This window comes from Vombatus ursinus, unplaced genomic scaffold, assembly GCF_900497805.2.
Source record: "Vombatus ursinus unplaced genomic scaffold, bare-nosed wombat genome assembly UNPS02009770.1, whole genome shotgun sequence".
NCBI classification, from domain to species: Eukaryota; Metazoa; Chordata; class Mammalia; order Diprotodontia; family Vombatidae; genus Vombatus; species Vombatus ursinus.
The window spans coordinates 1,497,354-1,516,151 of NW_020949548.1; the positions used below are offsets into that span (position 1 = coordinate 1,497,354).

The 18,798-nt window shown below is 37.4% G+C and overlaps 1 protein-coding gene across 2 annotated transcripts in view; it reads left to right on the plus strand.

Annotated features, from left to right (window-relative positions):
* Positions 1-18,798, plus strand: part of KIF18A (kinesin family member 18A) — a 97,681-nt gene that overhangs the window by 23,420 nt on the left and 55,463 nt on the right. For both annotated transcript variants that reach the window (XM_027852544.1, XM_027852545.1), the window contains 4 exons: positions 782-958; positions 4,322-4,396; positions 4,608-4,720; positions 16,494-16,656. In XM_027852544.1, the coding sequence (XP_027708345.1) occupies positions 782-958; positions 4,322-4,396; positions 4,608-4,720; positions 16,494-16,656 (528 nt within the window). The remainder of the gene's footprint in view (positions 1-781; positions 959-4,321; positions 4,397-4,607; positions 4,721-16,493; positions 16,657-18,798) is intronic.

Here is an 18,798-nt window from a genome sequence, read left to right on the forward strand (position 1 = left end):
TTTAAGATATGTTACATTTATCGCACACATACTGTTGGCATTTATATGTCTAATGTGTACCTGGCATGCTCCATACTTGTTTCAAAGTTATTTAAAGTTTTAATTTATTACTAGGCTAGAACTTTTTTATTCATCATAAATATCTTGAAATTACAAGTATGTTTTCCCAAGAAGGAAAAGTGAATAACCTAAGATATTATAGATTGGACTGGATGGCTTTGGAAATGCCTTCCAACTGGCATATTCTGTGCCTCTCTTCTGTATTTTAAGTTTGAATTAAAATTTTAGTTACTAAATCTTATTTTAATACTTTTTTTTTCTTTGTGATAACCTTCATGTGACCACAAGTCAACTGCCCATATGTTTACACTTGTAGGCCCTCCTCACTTACGGTAATTTTATAACCTTTGCAGTGTGATAGCTATGTGGGGTAACAGATGAGTGAACTTTCAAAGCTTTTATTGGTTTCTATGGGCCTCTAGTGAAAGGGGACAGATTTAGTTTATTTTCACATTTTATTTGGTTTTCCTTTTTTCCTTCTTCCTCTTGAGAAAGAGAAGGAAAAATGTCCATGAAGAACTTTATTATATACACATATACATGAGTTGATGTTTTGCCTCATCCCTATCTGAGTTCTTTTCGCCCTTGACTTCATAGACCACCCTTACTTTGTTCTGGTGTGATAAGTGTGGTTAAGGTTGAACAGGACTGAGAGTCTCAAAATGACTTGACAAGTGGATTACATTTGAATGTGGAAAATGACACATTTTTGTTCTTTCAGAGAAAAAATCAGCATATTCCTTACAGAAATAGCAAACTAACTCGCTTGTTAAAGGATTCCCTTGGAGGAAACTGTCAAACTATCATGATAGCTGCTGTTAGTCCTTCTTCTGTGTTCTATGATGACACGTATAACACTCTCAAGTATGCCAACCGTGCAAAAGACATTAAATCTTCTGTAAGTGAATTTACACTACTACACTTGTGAAAGGATTATTAATGTGCTTATTGTTCTATGGAGAATCTTAGGGGGAGTATCAGCGGGCCGAGAACTACTTGGGGAGACTTTCTTTATTTTGCCTCACTGCTGAGTTGGGCATAAAAGATTTTTGAGTCACTGCTTGGTTTTATTTATCCATTAGGATACTTAAAGAAATATTAACTTAGGCTATTTTGAGTAGCATTTCTAGCAAGTTATTTTTCTTAAACTTTTGGTTATACAAATCTATTTAAATATTTTTAAACTGTCATATTATTACTTGAGTCTTAGCCCTCTTTGTCTATCTTCTGAGACTTCACTATTACCACAGCAGAAGGGAAGATTTCCCCATAAGATGGGAAGCCATGGGGGAGTTTCCATCTGTTTCATGGGCCGCCATTTTTCAAATAAAAGATCATTACCTGGAGTCTCCTCTCCTGCTGCTGACGGTCTTCTGACAGCCAAGACTTTGTTACCAGACTTATTTTACAAGCCTTTCCAGCCCGGTTGAACCTGCCAGATCCAAAGACCTGAGGGTTATCTCCCCGTCTTTCTTAGCAGTAGAATGATTCCTGGCCCTGGAGGCAGGTGACCAAGTCCATATCCCACCTCTGTCATTTCTTGCCTGTTTGACCTTGGGCAAGTCACCTAAACTTCCTACACCTCAGTTTCCTCATCTTTTAAATGAAGATGTTAAACTAGATAGCTACTAAGGTCCCTCCCATCTCTAACCCTGTGACCTTGGAAACCTGCCAATATCTGCTGGTGGAAGGGCTGCCGTCATTTATGAACTCACAAGCCTAAAGCAGTAGAAGGCAACTTGATTCCACAGCTATAATTATGAATATAATTCTTACTATATATCTATCCCCCAGAGATATTTGGATGATTTATTAAGATCATAGGTTCCAGAATTGAAAGAGACCTTTGAAGTCTTCTAGTCTCATCCTCTCAATTTAAACAGAAACCTGAAGTCCATTGAAGAGAACATGACTTCCTAAAGACACTTAGATGTTAAGTCACACGGCCAGTGGTGAACCAAGGTTGTTCTCAGATCACTGTTCTTGCCACTGGGTTACATGGTATCTGTAAACACAAAAAACTACTTTTCCACAGCTAAAAGCTAGCTCTCTCATAATGATGTTAGAGACACATACACAGGACCAAAGAGCAGGAAAGCCAAGTAGGTAGAACCCTCGGAAAATAATAAGATAGAACATGAGCAGAAGTGGAGCCTTTTGACTGTAGGCCACTCACTGATTTCAATTCTAGTACACACCGAGTGTTCTAGAATGACTTGTGAACTAGCAAGGAAGTGCTGATTTCCGAAGGACAAGAGAGGACTTCGTCAAGAGAAAATCATAAATCAAACCTCATTTTCTTTTTTGGCAGGAATACTTAAATTAGTTGATGTGTGTGTGTGTGTATATGTATGTATAGACATCATTCACCTTATTTTGGCAAATGATTTGACGGAGTTGTTCATGCTATTGTGGAAAGTTGTGAGTTAGATGATGACTGAAGTGTGTGAAATGATTCAGTGTCCAGTCCCTCAGAGCAATAACTAAGGTTTCAGTATCACCTTGGGAAGAGGTCCCTAGCATCTCTACTTGACCCTTTCACATCCTTATCAGTATACCAGTGGGTGGGGACATGAGAAGCATTCTCATCAGCCTTGCAGGTAGCTAAAAGCTGAGAGGCAAAGCCAGTAGTAGGTGGCTGATTCCAAAAAGATCATGACAAGAGAGATCGTTGAGATCAATCCAGTAGTATCTAACTGAAAAAGGAAAAGGTCAGCTAGGTGGCACAGTGGATAGAGTGCCAGCCCTGGAGTCCAGAAAACCTGATTTCAAATCTGGCCTCAGATACTTACTAGCTGTGTGAACAGGGGCAAGTCACTTAACCATGCTTGCCTCTGTTTACTTATCTATAAAAGGAGCTGGAGAAGGAAATGGCAAACCACTTCAGTATCTTTGTCAAGAAAACCCCAAATGGGGTCACAAAGAGTCAGACATGACTGAAACAGCTGAACAACAGACTCAGGAGAGATGTAAAGCCTTACCTGTGAGTTTTTAAAAATTGGCTTTATCGATACAAGATCGGAAAGGAATAGTGAACAGGGTGCTTTTTAATGGCCTGCAAGCTCAGTGCGATTCAGCTTCAGGCTACCTGAAGAGGCATGTTTGCCCTGCAGTGGTCTGTGGGCTGGCCTAGAAGGCCTCCGGGCCTCATTCAAATCCTATTCCTCAGCCCTATTGGCTGTACAGTGGCCCTAGGCTACAGTCATAGGTGCACCATTGCTCCTAGCCCAGGGCGCTGATAATCATGTTGTAGCTGCCTTGTCAGACCACACCTGGGGTCTTGTGTTCAGCTCTGAAAGAGAGCATAGGTAAGCTTCAGGGTGTTCGAAGGAGGGCAGTGAGGGTGGTGAAAGTAAAGGCCTGTGAGATCATCCCCTGTGAGAATCAGTTGAAGGGACTGAGGCTGTTTAACCTAGAGAAAAGAAACCTGTGGGGAGAGGAGAACTGTTTTCAGATGCTTGAAGAGCTCTGAGCTTCCAGTTCTTCACTAATAATGTCATTCTGTGTGAACAGTTAGAAGAGAATTCACATGTCTAGCATATTACCCAAGTATGGCTTGTGTCATGATCATAGCTATCACGGAATCATAGAATTAGAATCATTAGCACTAAAGAAGATAGTCAAGATTTATTTCAAAATTGGTTCCAAGTTACTTGGAAGACAGAATGTAAGTCACCTGAGAAATAAAGAAACAAAATGTCAGGTATTTGGGGTTAGAAACACTTTCATATAAAATGTTTTTAGGGGTAATTAGCAGACTTGTCCAGTAAAACACCCTGCTCCAAGAATTAGCAACAGTATTTTTCCAGCTTGCTTTCTGAGTATGTCTTTATTCTCTGAGGAATTAAACTTTAGACCACTTTGCGCTGAATAGATGTGTCTAGATTGTCAGAGGCTATTCTGGGAAAACAAATCCTAGCAGACACAGATATGAGGGCCTCAATACAGCCCTGGCAAAAGATGTCATCTGAAGATCAGCCTTTGCTTTCTCTGTTGCTATCTACACTCCTATCTTCTCAAAATCAAATATGCATCTACGAGTTTCTCAAATGATATGAATAAATCTTTAGGTCCTATTTGTATTCCTTTCCCATTGGCTTTCCTTTGTGAGAAGGGTTTAACAGCAGATTTCTTAAAAAGCCTATTTAAAAGTTTTGGCTTATTTGTCCCTTTTCTTGGACTGAACAGGGCATGATAGTGGCACAGTGTTGAGGAGGTCTGCGTAACTCTTGTTAATATTATCCATTTCATCTTTTAACAGTTGAAGAGTAACGTTGTTAATCTGGATAATCACATAACACAATATGTCAAGATTTGTAATGAGCAAAAGAAAGAGGTATGTGTCGGCCACGCATTACTCTTGTTACTCAACGATTTGTTATAATGATGACTGTCTCTTCCTTTTAACTAGTTCTTTCTCTGGTTCATTCACTCACATCTTGCTTATAGATTTTGCTATGATTTGTCACAGTTGAAATATTACAGTGTTTTGAAGAGTAACAAACAGCTGCTGTTGTATTTCAACTGAAGTTTTCTCTCTTATTTAGATTATGATGTTGAAGGAAAAATTGAAAGCCTATGAAGAACAGAAAATCATCACTCATGAAAATAGTAAGGGAAGCCTCGAGCTTTCCAACCATGAGGAAACAGAAATACAAAGGTAGGCTTGCTGAAGCATTGAATTTTAGAGGTACAAGGCCACATTTTGTAGATTTTGTTGAGAATTCTTTAATCATTTTTTGTTTCTTTGTACTTTATTTAATTCTTTGCGGCAGTATGGTTTCTAATACCCATATCATCTGTTCATATTATAGAAATTATCTGGTAGTAGAAGAATAATCCATAAGCTATCAATTTAGTATAATTGAAACTATTCCAGGAGCCAAAATACCTGCTTTATTTTAAAATTTCTAAGTTGTCCTTAGCTTTTCTACTAGCAACACATGCTTATTTGCCTTTTCTGTACTGTTTTTATAAACCTTCATTTAATTAACTGTTTCTCTTATTTAGTTGTTAGTGTGCTTTATTGAACTAATTAGCTTTCTTATGAACCATGGCATTTGCTCTTTTTGCCTTTTCTTTAATTGGGTACCATAGTTTTCTCCATAGCTAAGACCTGAGTTCAAATATAGTCTTAGACATGTATAGGTAATTGATTTTTCATTGATGAGCAATGGTAAAAATCTTGAAAGATAATGGGACTTGTGAGTATGATGGAGTGGGAAGAACTGCCTTTAGAGTAAAGAGTGACAGGCTTTGAATCCTGTTTCCAACGCTTTATATCTCTGACCTTGGGCAAGTCAATCAACAAGTGGTTATTAAGTGCCTGCTGTGTGCCAGGCACTGGTCTGAACAGTAGTTTTCTCATCTGTAAAGTGCAGAAAATAATACTTGAACTCTCTACTGTGTAGGGTTGCTTGGGACTTAAATGCTGAGTGCTTTGTAATCCTTAAATTATTTTATAAATATTAACTGTCATTGTGTGGAAATAATAGAAGAAACTAACAAAATGTAAATCATTTTTTTAAATAAACTTTGTTTATAAAACCATCACCAAACAGATTCAAATACACAGAATATTTTTTTTAATTAATTTTTTTAAAATATCCTTTTTACTGTCTCTCTCCCCACTCCACATTAGATAAGGCCATCATTTGACACAGATTTATAAATGTATGTAAAAGCCATACTATTTATCAGTTCTTTCTCTGGAGGTGGGTAGCATCTTTCTTCATAGGTCCTTTATATTTGATTGAATATTTATAATACTCAGAGTAACTTTCACAATTACAGAAAACAATTTTTAAAAGATTATACATGAAATTACATGTTTCAGTTATTTACTACCTACTGAAAATTTGTTAATGTGCATTTTAACTTTAACAAGTTAGTAACAAAATAATTCTTTTTGTTTCTTCTGAAATTTTTTTCCATGTTTTTCCCCCTGGATTTTGTGGTTGTTTATAAAGTAGTGAGTTTTGCTTTCTTCACTGAGCATCATTTCATGTCATGCTGTATTTATATACTTCATATTTTGTATTTATTATAGAACAATAATATTCTAATATCACAAATTGTTCCTTCTTTTCCCCATTGTTGGGCAAATCAGTCCTGTCCAAATTATTACTATTAAAGATCCTGTTAGGGATATTTTTGTGCTATTGGGTCTCTTTTTTTTCTGTCAATAACATTCTAAAAGTGTATTCCTAGCACTGAAATTACTGGATCAAAAGAGATGAAAAATTGTATAGCTCTTCTTAAGTGCCATACTGCTTTCCAAAGAAATTGCATCAATTCAGAGCTCTTCCAGTAGTGTAATAATGTGCCTATTTTTCCTGCAACCCCATTACTGTTGGTTTTTATCATCTTTACCTGTCTTTGCCACTTTAATGAATATATAAACCTGAGTTCTGTTATGAATATTCCCTAATAGAATTTGAACAGTTTTTTAGTGGCTCTTGATCATTTGCATTTGTAATTTAGTGAATTACTCGTTCATATCCTTGGACTGTTTCTTTTGGGGAATTGATCCTTATAAATTTGTCCTTCTCTGTTTGTGCCCTCTCCTTCTCAGTTTTAAATGTTAATAGTTGTATTAGAAATATTTACATCAAAGATTTATTTTCCCCCAAACAGTTTCTTCCCTTTTCCAATCTGGGTGCATTGCTTTTTGTCATGCACAAAGTTATTAGATATAACATAATCCTGTAATTTCTTATATTGTTAAATATTTTTTGATTTTCCACGTCTACACTATTATGATTCCTTGTTGAATTATTTCTTTTATTTTACTCTGCCCGACTATATAGTTTTCTTCTTTGCTTAATTCCACATTGAAATCCAGAATGGTTGTCCCATTTCACAGTTCTCCCAACAGTGCATCAATGTGCTGTCTTCCCACACCACGACCAGCATTGACTATTCCACCCATCTTTTCCACTCTTTGCCAGTTTTCATAATGTAAGCTAAAACCTCTGAGTTGTTTTACCATTTACATTTCTCTTGTTATTGATTCAGAAGCTTATTTTCCTGTGACCATTTATAACAGGCAATTCTTATTTTGAAAACTGTTCATATCCTTTGACCACTTATGTATTGGGAAATGACTCTGAGTCTTAAATATTTGTGTTAATTCCCTGAATGTTGACTATACCAATATTTGATGCAGATAATTTTCCCAGTCTGATGTTTAGTTTTGTTTTTAATTCTGTCTACATTGATTTTATTTACACAAGATCTTTTTAACTGTTGTACATGTTATAATATACTCTTTTATCTCTTGTTTAGTTAAGAAATTTCCTCCTCTCAAGAGTTGTAAAATATACCTGATGTCCTCCTCTTGTAATCCTTTTTAGTCTCTTGTGTAATGTATTGGTCTAATCCTGATTCCTGCTCAAATGTCCTCTCATTTTATCAGAAGTTCTTGTCAAACACAGATTTTTTTCTTCCAGTAATTTGGGTTGCTGGGTTGATTGAACCCTGTGCCACTGGTTTTTTGACCATTTGCTGCCAGGTAGGGTGCTCCATTGAACACTATTTTTTACCCAGTAGCAAAGAAGTTTGATTTCTCCTGCTTTATGACGTCATTTCAGCCCTGGTGAGCCGTGCTGTCCTTATTAGAAATTTTTTCACTTTTTGCCTTGGGATTCTAGACCTTTTTCTTCCAAATGAATTTTGTTATCATGTTGTTTGGTGCTAAATGTATCACCTTAGTAACTTGAAATAGCACTAAATCTGCAAAATAATCCAGGTAGTATTGGCACGGGCTGATTTTGAACAGCGCATGCCTCCCCTCTTCTTTGTCTCCCTTTGTTTTTGTTGTTTCCTAAGAATGTTTTGTTATTGTATCATAAGTCTCATGTGGGTCTTGGTGGATTGTTGTTCAGTTATCTCAGTCACGTCCAACTCTTCATGTCCTCATTTGGGGTTTTCTTGGCAAAGATATGGCAGTGGTTTGCCATTGCCTTTTTTCCAGCTCATTTTACAGATAAGGAAACTTGCCCAGGGTCACATAGCTAGTAAGTGCCTGAAGTTGGATTTGAACTCAGGTCTTCCTGACTCCAGACCTGGCATTCTATCTGCAATGCCACCCAGCTGCCCTTCCATAGGCTTTACTGGACTGCTAATAAATCCATCTCACACACACACATACACACACACACACACACACACACACACGATTAGCTCCCAGATATTTTGTTCATTTTGTAGCTGTTTTGAATTATGTTTTCAAAGAGTTTTTTTTCCTGCATCTTTTGAAATAATTATCAATGTTCAATAGTGAGATCAGTCTATAGTTCTCTTACTGTTTTGTCTTTCCCTAGTTTTGATGTCATGGCCATATGTGACCTCCAAAAAAGGAGTTGGCTGCATGCCAACTCATTCTGGTTTTGAGACTAGCTTTTATAGTATACGTACTAGCACTATGTGTTTGATAGAATTCACTCTTATATCCATATGACTAGGGGTTTTTTTTTGGCATGTTATGACTTACACAATGTTCTTCTGAAATTTACTTTTTAAAAATCTCTTTCTTGGAATTTTTTGTTTGATTTTATATTTCTTAGATACTTGTGAACTTCCTTTAGATTCTCAGTTTTAGTGACATGTAATTCTTCAGATGGTCACCTCTGATCTTTTTTCTTTCTTCTCTGTTGTGAATTTACCTTGTTTTGGTAATTAAATTTTCCTCTCCCTTTTTCTTGATCATTAATCTTTAGCATTAATCTTTTCAAAAATGCAGCTTTTAATTTTGTTTATTCCTATAAACTTTTTGTTTTAAATTTCCTCTGTTTCTCTTCTAATCTGCTGTGGTAACTTGTAATCTTAGAGTTGTTTATTTTCTCATCTTTTTAAAGGCATGATGATTGCATTCGTCCTCTTTTTGTATTTTGTTCACAAAAATTCTTAAAGCAACTAGGTGGTAGTTCCAGTCCCACCTCAAATATGGACCAGCTGTGTGACAAGTCCCTCAACCTCTTCAGCTTTTGATCTGTAAAATAGGAATAATAATAATAATAATAGCGTCAGCTGCCAGGGTCGTTGTGAGGATCAAATGAACCAACACAGACAGTAACCCCTGCGTCAGTGGTAGCTGTCAGCTTATTCAAAGAGATTCATTTTCACAAGGTGCTGCTTGTCCATTTCCCATGAGCTTCAGGGTGTTGTCTGGTTGTTGTCATTGCCTTTAATAACATTAAACCACTTGCCTCTGTGTGATTTGTCCCGTACGTGGTTGTGTCCTTGTTTTCCCCTTGTCCGAGGGTCCTTGGTGCATGTGTCCCTCTTGACGTCATTTGCATAATCCATTCATTAGAGATCTTGATTTCATCTCTTGCATTTCTTAGTCACCTAATTTAATCAATTAACAAGTAGACAAAAACCACTTCTTGCCTTCAATCTAGAAAGAGAACTTCCCTACACTCAATGAATAGAAGGTAATGGGAAGAGGTAGAGAAATCCTTGATTCAGCTCTTACTGTGCACCAGGCATTGTCAAATGCAAGGAACACAACTACAGGGCATCCCAAAAGTCTCTGTGCAGTTTAAAGTTCTCCAGGGTTAAAGGTGATGAGGGCATGAACTATAGTGCTAAAAGGGACAGAATTTGGCAACTTGTCCTGTCCTTCCCTTTTCACTCTGTGTGTGCTTTTATGGGTGTGGCTGTGCGTGTGTGTGTGTGTGTGTGTGTGTGTGTGTGTGTGTGTGTGTGTGTGTGTGTGTATTTTAATATAATACTTTGTTGTGGGTTTTTTAAAGTCCATTTCTCTATTCTCTTTTTATTGGAAAATTTAACCCATTCACATAATGGGTGTTTCTTTTTGATCAAATATGTTTTCTTCTAGTTAATACATGCAAATACACACATATACACTCAAAATTTTTATCATTTCTGAAATATTTTAGTCTCTGTAAGTTGTTTTTGCTTTTACTAGTCTGTTTCTGTCCTCTTTCCCCAGTACTCTTCCCAGTTAAGTTCCTTGAGTTTACTTTTGTTGTTTCTCTCTTTCTCTCTCCCCCTCCCCAAATCTCTTTCCTTCTCCCTCTCCCTCTTTCTCTCATTTTACCCCTATTTTCCTTAGTTCACTTAGTTCCTAACTGTTCCTTCACCTTCACACATCTCCTCTTTCATTTCAGTGACATTTTATGTTACTTTTCTAAAAATTTTATTAGTATTATTATTATTATTATTCCTCCTTTTGTCTTCTGCCTTCTGTAGTCCTCTAGAAGCTACAACAGGGTGCAGTTGTAAGTCTTCTGTATCCCAAATGGGAGCGATGAATGGGGAATCACATTCTTTTCCTTTTTTCTCATAGGTTATGCCTTTTAATACTGTGCTCTGCATCCTTTGAATCCATAACCCTCTTTTTCACCCTCTCCAAATCTGGCTCCTCCAAAGTCCCAGCTTCTCCTGAACCCTACTTACTACAAGTTAGTGCCGAGAAGCTCAGCTCTGTCCTGTAGAAGATGGCCACCTGTCATGTCTACACCTATCCCCCAGCTTCTTGCAATGCTTTTATCTTACCTTCTCCCAACCCTCTTCCACTCATGATGCTGTAATATCATCCCCTTTCTGTTGGCCTCCCAAACTCTACTCCTCTCTCTGAGGTCTTTGTCATAATATTCTATGCTTACTCAACTACTGCAATTATCTTAAATATTTATATTAATTTTTGTTGTTATTGTTGTTGCTCAGTCATTTTTCAGGTATGTCTGATTCTTCCTGACCCCGTTTGGAGTTTTTTTTGGCAAAGATAATGATGTGGTTTGCAATTTCCTTCTCCAGCTCATTTTATAGATGAGAAAATAGAGGCAAACAGGGTTAAGTGACTTGCCCAGGGTCACACAGCAAGAAAGTGTCTGAGGCCAGATTTGAACTTGGAAAGATAAATCTTCCTGACTCCAGGCCTGGCACTATATCCACTGTGATTCCTTGCTGTCTTAGAGTGATTTTCCCTTTCTTTCTCCAGTGGATTAAGTCAAACGGAGGTTAGATGACTTGCCCAGGATTACACAGCTAGTAAGTGTCTAAGGCCAGATTTAAACTCAGGTCTTCCTGACTCTAGGCCCAGCACTCTATCCACTGAGCCACCTAGCTGCGCCTTATATTAACTTACTAATGTTGAAATGGAAATGTGTGGGGTGTTTGGGAAGGACTAGCACCTCTGGTATGAGGGCTTGCTGAGCCCTTTTCAGGGCTGCACATTCACTTTTAGTGTCCACCTTTCACCCAACTCTCACCTGTGGCTCCAAGAAACTGTATTGTGTGCAGTAGCCACACCTCAGTAAAACCATCTCAGCAGATGGGCTAAACCAGGTTAAGAGTGAACTGATAGGCCTCAAACTCTTCAGTGAGTTAGGGGGACATCTACCCATGCGAAGGCTTTCCCCAGTGGAATGGGCAGATGAGAACAATTTGTTCCAGCGGCCATGAAGGCAGCTGAAGCGGGTGCTGGGGATCAGAGCTTGGTCAGACATTAAATACGCCAAGATCATTGCCGGTCGTCTTTACTTTCGTCTTGCCCCATTGGACTTCTGATGGCTGGGAAGAGAGAGTGAGGCTGATGACTTTGAACAACTCTACCTCACTTAAATCCAATTCACGAACAGGTCGATGTTATTGGTCCTCTTCAGAATGGAGGATGAACAACAACGATGTTGAAATGAAAGGGTTGTTCCCTTAAATATTAATTTGCTTCTAGATGCTATCCACTTAATTCTTCTCATGATATTTTTTGCCACTTACATTCTTTGGCACATTGATGCTCGCTTTGCTTCCTCACTGACTCTCAACATCTCTAGGTTTTATTTGTTTATTTGTTTTAGGATAACCAACCAAAAACTAAAACCTTCCCCACACAGCGACCATGACCTTGTCTAATCTTAGCCACATGAAAACAGGTGCTTTATTTCTTAGTATTTCATTACTGTTAATGAGCAAACAGTGAATGAATGAGTGAGCATTTATTAAGCCCTTTTTGAATGCCAAGCACTGTGCTAAATTCTGGAGATATAAATAGAAGAGTGAACCAGTTCCTGTTTTACTAGGGAGAAACACCACCATAGGAGGCTTCAATTTCCAAGGCCCTGTGTTGTTCTTTAGTAACTCTTTAATCCATTTCCATTAATAGAACCTTATTGGTGGCTGGAAGTAGGACAGCACCTCTGGCAGGTAGCTGAGCCAAAGCTCTTGGGCTTACATACCCATAAGTGGCATTGGTCAGCAGTTGATGTTGGTGGTGACGGGAGAATATCTCAAGTATTTAGCTGATTATTATACATTTAGCTTATGTGTTTAATACCTTGTTCACCTCTGGTTTCTTTTGAAGGAATGATTAGTATTCTTTCCCCCCCAAATATTCAGTTATTGTCTTTAAGTTTTGTAAAATATGTTATTTTGGGATGCCATCAGATATTCTTTACTCTTTGGAATATCATATTCCAATTTTAATGTGACTTGTTCTAATAAAGGAATAATTCTATGCTATGCTGATTTGTTCTTCCTGGATTTTAAAGGGTTTTTTCCTTTCTGTTTGTGAAATTTGAGGTGAAAATAGTAGTGATCCTTCTAACCTATCTCTCTCTCACTTGGCAGTCTGCCCAGTATATCTTTGAGCTGCACACTAATGGTGTTAATCTTTTTGTATTTTGTTGGTACAAATTCTCAAGGCAGCTAGATGATTTAGTGCATGGAGAAGTAAACTTGGTGTCTTTACCTGTGATGTCCAAATTATTTTTCTCTTCCCCCCCTTTTTTTAAAAATAATTTTGATTTTGTTCAGTACAACACTACCATTATTTTGTTATTTTCTCATGGTAATTATAAAATTGCCCATTTGTTTTATTTTATTTTTATTTTTTTAATTTTTAAGCAATTGGGGTTAAGTGACTTGCCCAGGGTCACACAGCTATTAAGTGTCAAGTGTTTGGTCTGAGGCCAGATTTGGACTCGGGTCCTCCTGACTTCAGGGCTGGTGCTCTATCCACTGCGCCACCTACCTGCCCCTACCCATTTATTTTAGTGTTTGTCTTGATGGAGCAACTCAAGCTCTTTGCTCTCATTCCTTTTTTGTATTAAAAACTGTCTCATCATTAGCCCTGCTGTACAAAAAAATGTTCAACTCAGGAATTTTTAAATAAATGCCTTTTGTCTTTGTAAAGAATACTTCATTTTGCTGACAAACAGATTTAGTAGTTTTCCTTTATATCTTAATATTCAATATATACCATATGCTAGCTTCTCTCATTTCTAATTTTTGTAGAAAGATCTTATGCAATTCAAATTATTTTTGGTATATAATATTTTCCTTCATTCCTGCTGGTAAAAATATTCTCCTTGTCATTGTATTCTTGGAGCTTGACAGTGATTCACTTCAACAAACATTTGTTAGTTGAGTCTGGCTAAACTGAGTTCACCTTTTGTAATATATTCTGAAATCTGTTGGTTTGCAGTCTTTCCCTCAGTTTCATTATTTCTGGGAAATGTTCTTATACCAATTCCTGAAATAAAGCCATCAGATTCTTTTCTTTACTTTAATGGAAGTCTTATAATTCTGACGCTTGTTTCCTTACAGTTTCTTCCATGTCTGTCATTATTTTCTCTGTACACTCCAGTTCTTTTTCCAGGTATATAATCTTTTGCACATTTTTTTTGCTTCCTCTGCTGTTTTCACCATTCTCTCCAAACTGTATTTTAAAGATTTTTTCATGAATTTTAAAAAAATAACTTATTAATATCTTGTATTTTTACATTGCTTACATTTTTCAGTGTATTCTTTCTTCCTTTTCCCCCAGATTAGTTAGTATTTTACTGTGTCTTCAGAAAACAATAGTTTTGTTTCTGACTTTTTTAGCTCTTTTAAAATTTTATTATTTTCTTCATTGTCCAGATTCTTGTTTATTTCTTTACTTTGCTCCAATTTGGACTAATCATCATTTGTGGAGATCATTTTATGTGTGTTAGTGTTGCTTTTAAAAGGGATGTTGCAAAGGTACTTGTTTCCACAAGAACACGAAATTATTCCTTATGTTAGAATTCAATATTTTTATATACTAACAAAATTATGTACGGGCAGCTGGGTGGTACAGGTATAGAACTCTGGGCCTATAGTCAGGAAGACCAAATTCAAATCTGCCCTCAGATACTTACCATCTGTATGACCCCGGATAAGTCACTTAACTTCTGTCTGCCTTACTTTACTCAGTTGTAAAATGGGAGTGATTATAGCACTTACCTCCTAGGGTTGTTGTGAGTTTCAAATGAAATGATATCTGTAAAGTGCTCAGCACAGTGCCTGGCACATAGTAGATGCTTGATAAAGGCTCATTCCCTTCCCTCCCTCCAAAGATACCGATTGCGGCACTTCCCCGACTGACTTAGCGGGAGGATGGCATGAACTGCTGTGGCCAGGCCTCCAGTGCTGCCCCTTCTTGAGTTGTGCTGGGCTGTTCTTTGAGCAGCAGGTTTTTGAACCATTCTGCTCTCTGAGCTGTGCTGGCTTGGTAGGACCATCTAGAGCAGCACTTCTTAAACTGTGTGTGTGGGGGGGGTGGGGGCGGTGCATGAAAAATTTGGCAACAGTAAAACAGCAACCAAAAGTTAACTAAAAGCCAAACACATAATGAATCTGAGGTGTTTCTAGCAGCTCTTGCCCGTGTTGCGTCTCACGACTTCACTGCAGCCTTGGTTCTGAACACAGCATGCGCACTTTACACCATGCGTGCCTCCAGCCACGCAACATGATGAATAAGGGGGGCAAGAATGGGAAAAGTTTAAGAAGCCATGATCTAGAACTTACCATCCACTGCTGGGGTCAGCTCCGCTGTCGTATCCAAGTTAGACTTCATAGTTACAGTCCTGGAAGAAATTACAAATGTTGTCATTTTATTGTCACTTTTAGAAGAAGTTCCAGGGGGGAACAAAGGTGTTTTTGTGGCTAATTTCCTTCTTTTTTGTCTTCCCCTTCCCCCACACACAAACCCAATTCAAGAGTTGACCACAGACTTGCAAGATCAACAGGCGTTCTCGCCAGGTCCCTTGTTCCCAGATAAAATGTTGCGTGGAAAATAAGCCGCAGCCCTGTGGGTGAAACCTAAAGAAAACTCATCCATTTCATTTACTGGCACTGCTCTTACTGTGACATCATATAACGAAGCTTCAGTGTCTCTGTTTTGATCCATTAGTTATTTATCATCAGTTTGACAAAACTGCAATGAAATCAGTGAAATCAGCATACTGTGGTTTATATTCATTCCCAGCAGATTTTCATTGAAAACTGTTGACTCAAGGCCACAGTGTTTTTACTCCTGAACTGTACAAATATGTCTCTGAATCTGGCCAAAGGACACTTGCTTTAAAGTGCACACCCTCCAGTCAAAAGTCTTTTTTTTTTTTTTTAAGGTCTTTCACTTTAAAATTCTCCTCTTAAATGTGCCTGTGCATGACTGTTTACATTATTAGCGCAGCTGGGACCTGACTCTTTTGTAACCTAAAGCACAGATTTTATTTTTAAACAATTAGAACATTTTAGAGGCTTGTTCTTTGCTGACCCTGGAAGGATGTGAAAATGCAAGTTCATTTCAGGGTTTCTCTCGGAGTCCTAGCCTGCTTCAAGGGAATTTAGGTGTCACTGGGAGGTTTACATCAACTCAGTCCTGTTTGTGTGTCTGAAAGAGGGCTGGCTTTGAATTAATGGCCTGTGGTAGATTACTGGGACCCTGAGGAAGTGAACTTGAATCTCTGGGAAGTCAGACTGCTGAGGATACCCTACCAACTAGTGGCCTTCCTTGCTGCATTACAAAGGCTAAAGCAAAAAATAGGCTGCCTTATGATGGTGCAGACTGGAGAAGATGGTGTTATTTAGGTGTTCTTACTACTGCTTATTTCTTATTTCCCTATTAGAGGCACATATATCTATATCTATATCTATATCTATATCTATATCTATATCTATATATATATATATATATATATATTTAGTGTACCTGCTACACATCTGGTTGAAGATTAGAGTTGGTAGAGGAGTTTCAAGGAAGATGTCCCATCCCTTTTTTTTTTTCTTTTACAAGCACAAATGTGCGATGTTCTCAGTCTATCACATTGCATAACATCCTTCAAAATAATTGTTAAAAGATGTTGCCCTAAGAAAGAACCTCTGTATTCCTAATAGCTGAGACTATATTATTACTATAACTTTGAGAAAGACAATTTTACTTGCATTGTTTTGAAATTTAGTTAAGTGAAAATCTTACCAGTTTTGCCTTCCTTGGAGCACATTTGTGTTCTAAAAGCAAACTTATTAGGAGTCAGGGCCATAGCCTAAAGGGTACGATTCATTGGGGTTGTGTAGTGTCATTTTTGTGTGTGCTATTCTCCATGTGAATCCCTTCATTTTCTTGAGCTTTAATATGCTATATGATATGTTGTTTTTGGTAGGTTTCGAGGGATTTTAAATTGTTTGTTCCAGAACCGTGAAGAAATCAGGCAAGAGTATCTGAATTTGGAGATGCTGATTAAGGAAAATGAACTTAAAACATTCTACCAGCAGCAGTACCACAAGCAAATAGAAATGATGTGCTCTGAAGAGAAAGTCGAAAAGGTAGTTCGGCCTTTTATACCTCTGTTCTAGGACTGCCTTAGTACTGAGGGGTTTTTCCTGACTTAGCTGCACTAGTGCTAAGGGCAGCATCATTTTTATGCACCAAAAGTTTCTCTGTGTTGCCTGCACCAATTGGAAAAGATCCCCATTTTTTTTTTTTAAATGAGATCCTTTAAAATAAATCTGACATTGCAGGCTGTCAAATTAGGAAATAATCTGAATTTGCAGAAAGCAAAATGAAAATCATGACAGCGTCTATTTTGTGAGTAATAGTCACATTTTAGTAACATGTCCTAAAGATGAGGATGTGTAGCGTAGTAAAAAGTCAAGACTTAAAATTAACATAGAGTATCTGAGTTCAAGTCCTGTCTTTGATGCCTACTAGCTGAGAACCCATGGGCAGTCATTTCACTGCCCAGTGCTCCAGGCAAGAAATTAAGTGACAAATCACTACCATTCTGCACTGGTGAGGAGACTTTCCTACACTAGTGAAATCAGATTTTTGTCTTCCCCTACTACTTTCTTTTTCTCCTGCCCCCAGTCCCCGACCAGATGTACCCACTCAATGTATTTGTTATACATTTGGTATTAAAGGGTCTTTAAAATGGGGAAAAAAAAGAGCTAGACTTGAAGACAATGAAACAATGTGTTCTGTTTTAAATTGCTAGCAAATTCTCAGTTTAAACATTTTGAACCTATTTTGCCATATTTTTGACAACTTTTAAATTTTCCAACTAACATAGGTTTGAAGCAACTAATATTCAGTTTTGTGTTGTATAGATCTTTCATATCAGTGGTGAAATGGATATCTTGAATAGGCCTTTGATCTATTTAAAAGACTTATATTTTTATAATATGTTTTCTACTGTCTACTGTGTAGTAATTTTGAATGCATAATGGTAAGCCCATCTCTTCCTTAACCTAGTGTAGAATGGTTATTAACTGCATGTCAGTCATGAATGACCAGCCTTCTAGGTCATTTTTCTCCCAAAGGCAAGAAAGTGGATCATAGGAGGCTGGTCCTTACCCCTGCGTAATTCATCTTGTAGCTACCTTCTTTAATCACCATCCAGATATTTTATTTCCTATTTACAAAAACACTGTGTTGCATGGTAGAGTAAGTGTAGAAACCTATGTTACTGCCCCTGCCTTTGAGGAAACAAGAAGAATTTAAGCATTCAAGAGGTAGTATTTAGCTATTCCTTGAAAGAAGGGATTTTCAATATTGTTTGCAGAAATGAAACAATGGGAAGATGTCAGTAACTTTCTATAGACTAAATCAGTTTGGCTGGAATGAACTGTTCTTGTGGAGAATCACTAAGAAATTTGGAAAGTTAGTGTTGGGCTAGACTATAAATAGCTTTGAAAACCACACTAAACACTGTGATCCAAGAGAATTACCAAAAGAGATTGCTGAGCTGAGAGTCATGAGCTCAAGCGATTTATTATTACTCAATAGATTTTTGCATAAGGGAATCACATGAGTTAGTTAGAGGATACTATAGAGTAATCATTAATACTTATATTTTTAATAAGAATGTCATTTTTAGAAATTCAATAAAAACAACTGTCTGATTCTGTTAATCCTATATTTGTCCAGTTATTCAACATTCTACTTTATTCTCCAATAAGTTCTAAACTTTCATGAAGGAAACTGGCTCCCAGAATCATCTTCATCGCTCCCCTTCTTGACTTTGGGGAATTTAACTTTCTCCCTTGTCTCACCCTGCCCAGTCCTCAAAAGACTGAGTGGAGAGTAGAGAAAGTCATTTATTTTCGTTACTTAAAAAAAGAGGGAGGAGAATTTGGAAATTATCTTAACTTGGAAATGTCAAGCCATAAATACTGGAACTTTATTATAATGCTACTTATGTATTAGAACCCAAAATTTGGGATCTATTCTGTATTCTCTGCAAAGGTGCCAAAAAGAACCTAAATCAGTGATATTCAGTTAATACCAATGAAAAAACCTTTATCAAACACCTATTATGTGCCAGGCACTTTGCTAGGCATGGAGATACAAAGAGGGAAGTAAAACATCTCTACCTTCAAGCAACTTACATCCTAATGGAGCATGGACCCTGAGAAATATTATTGCAGGGAAATTCCAATGTAAGTTATTCTTTTTTAGGACTTTATCAT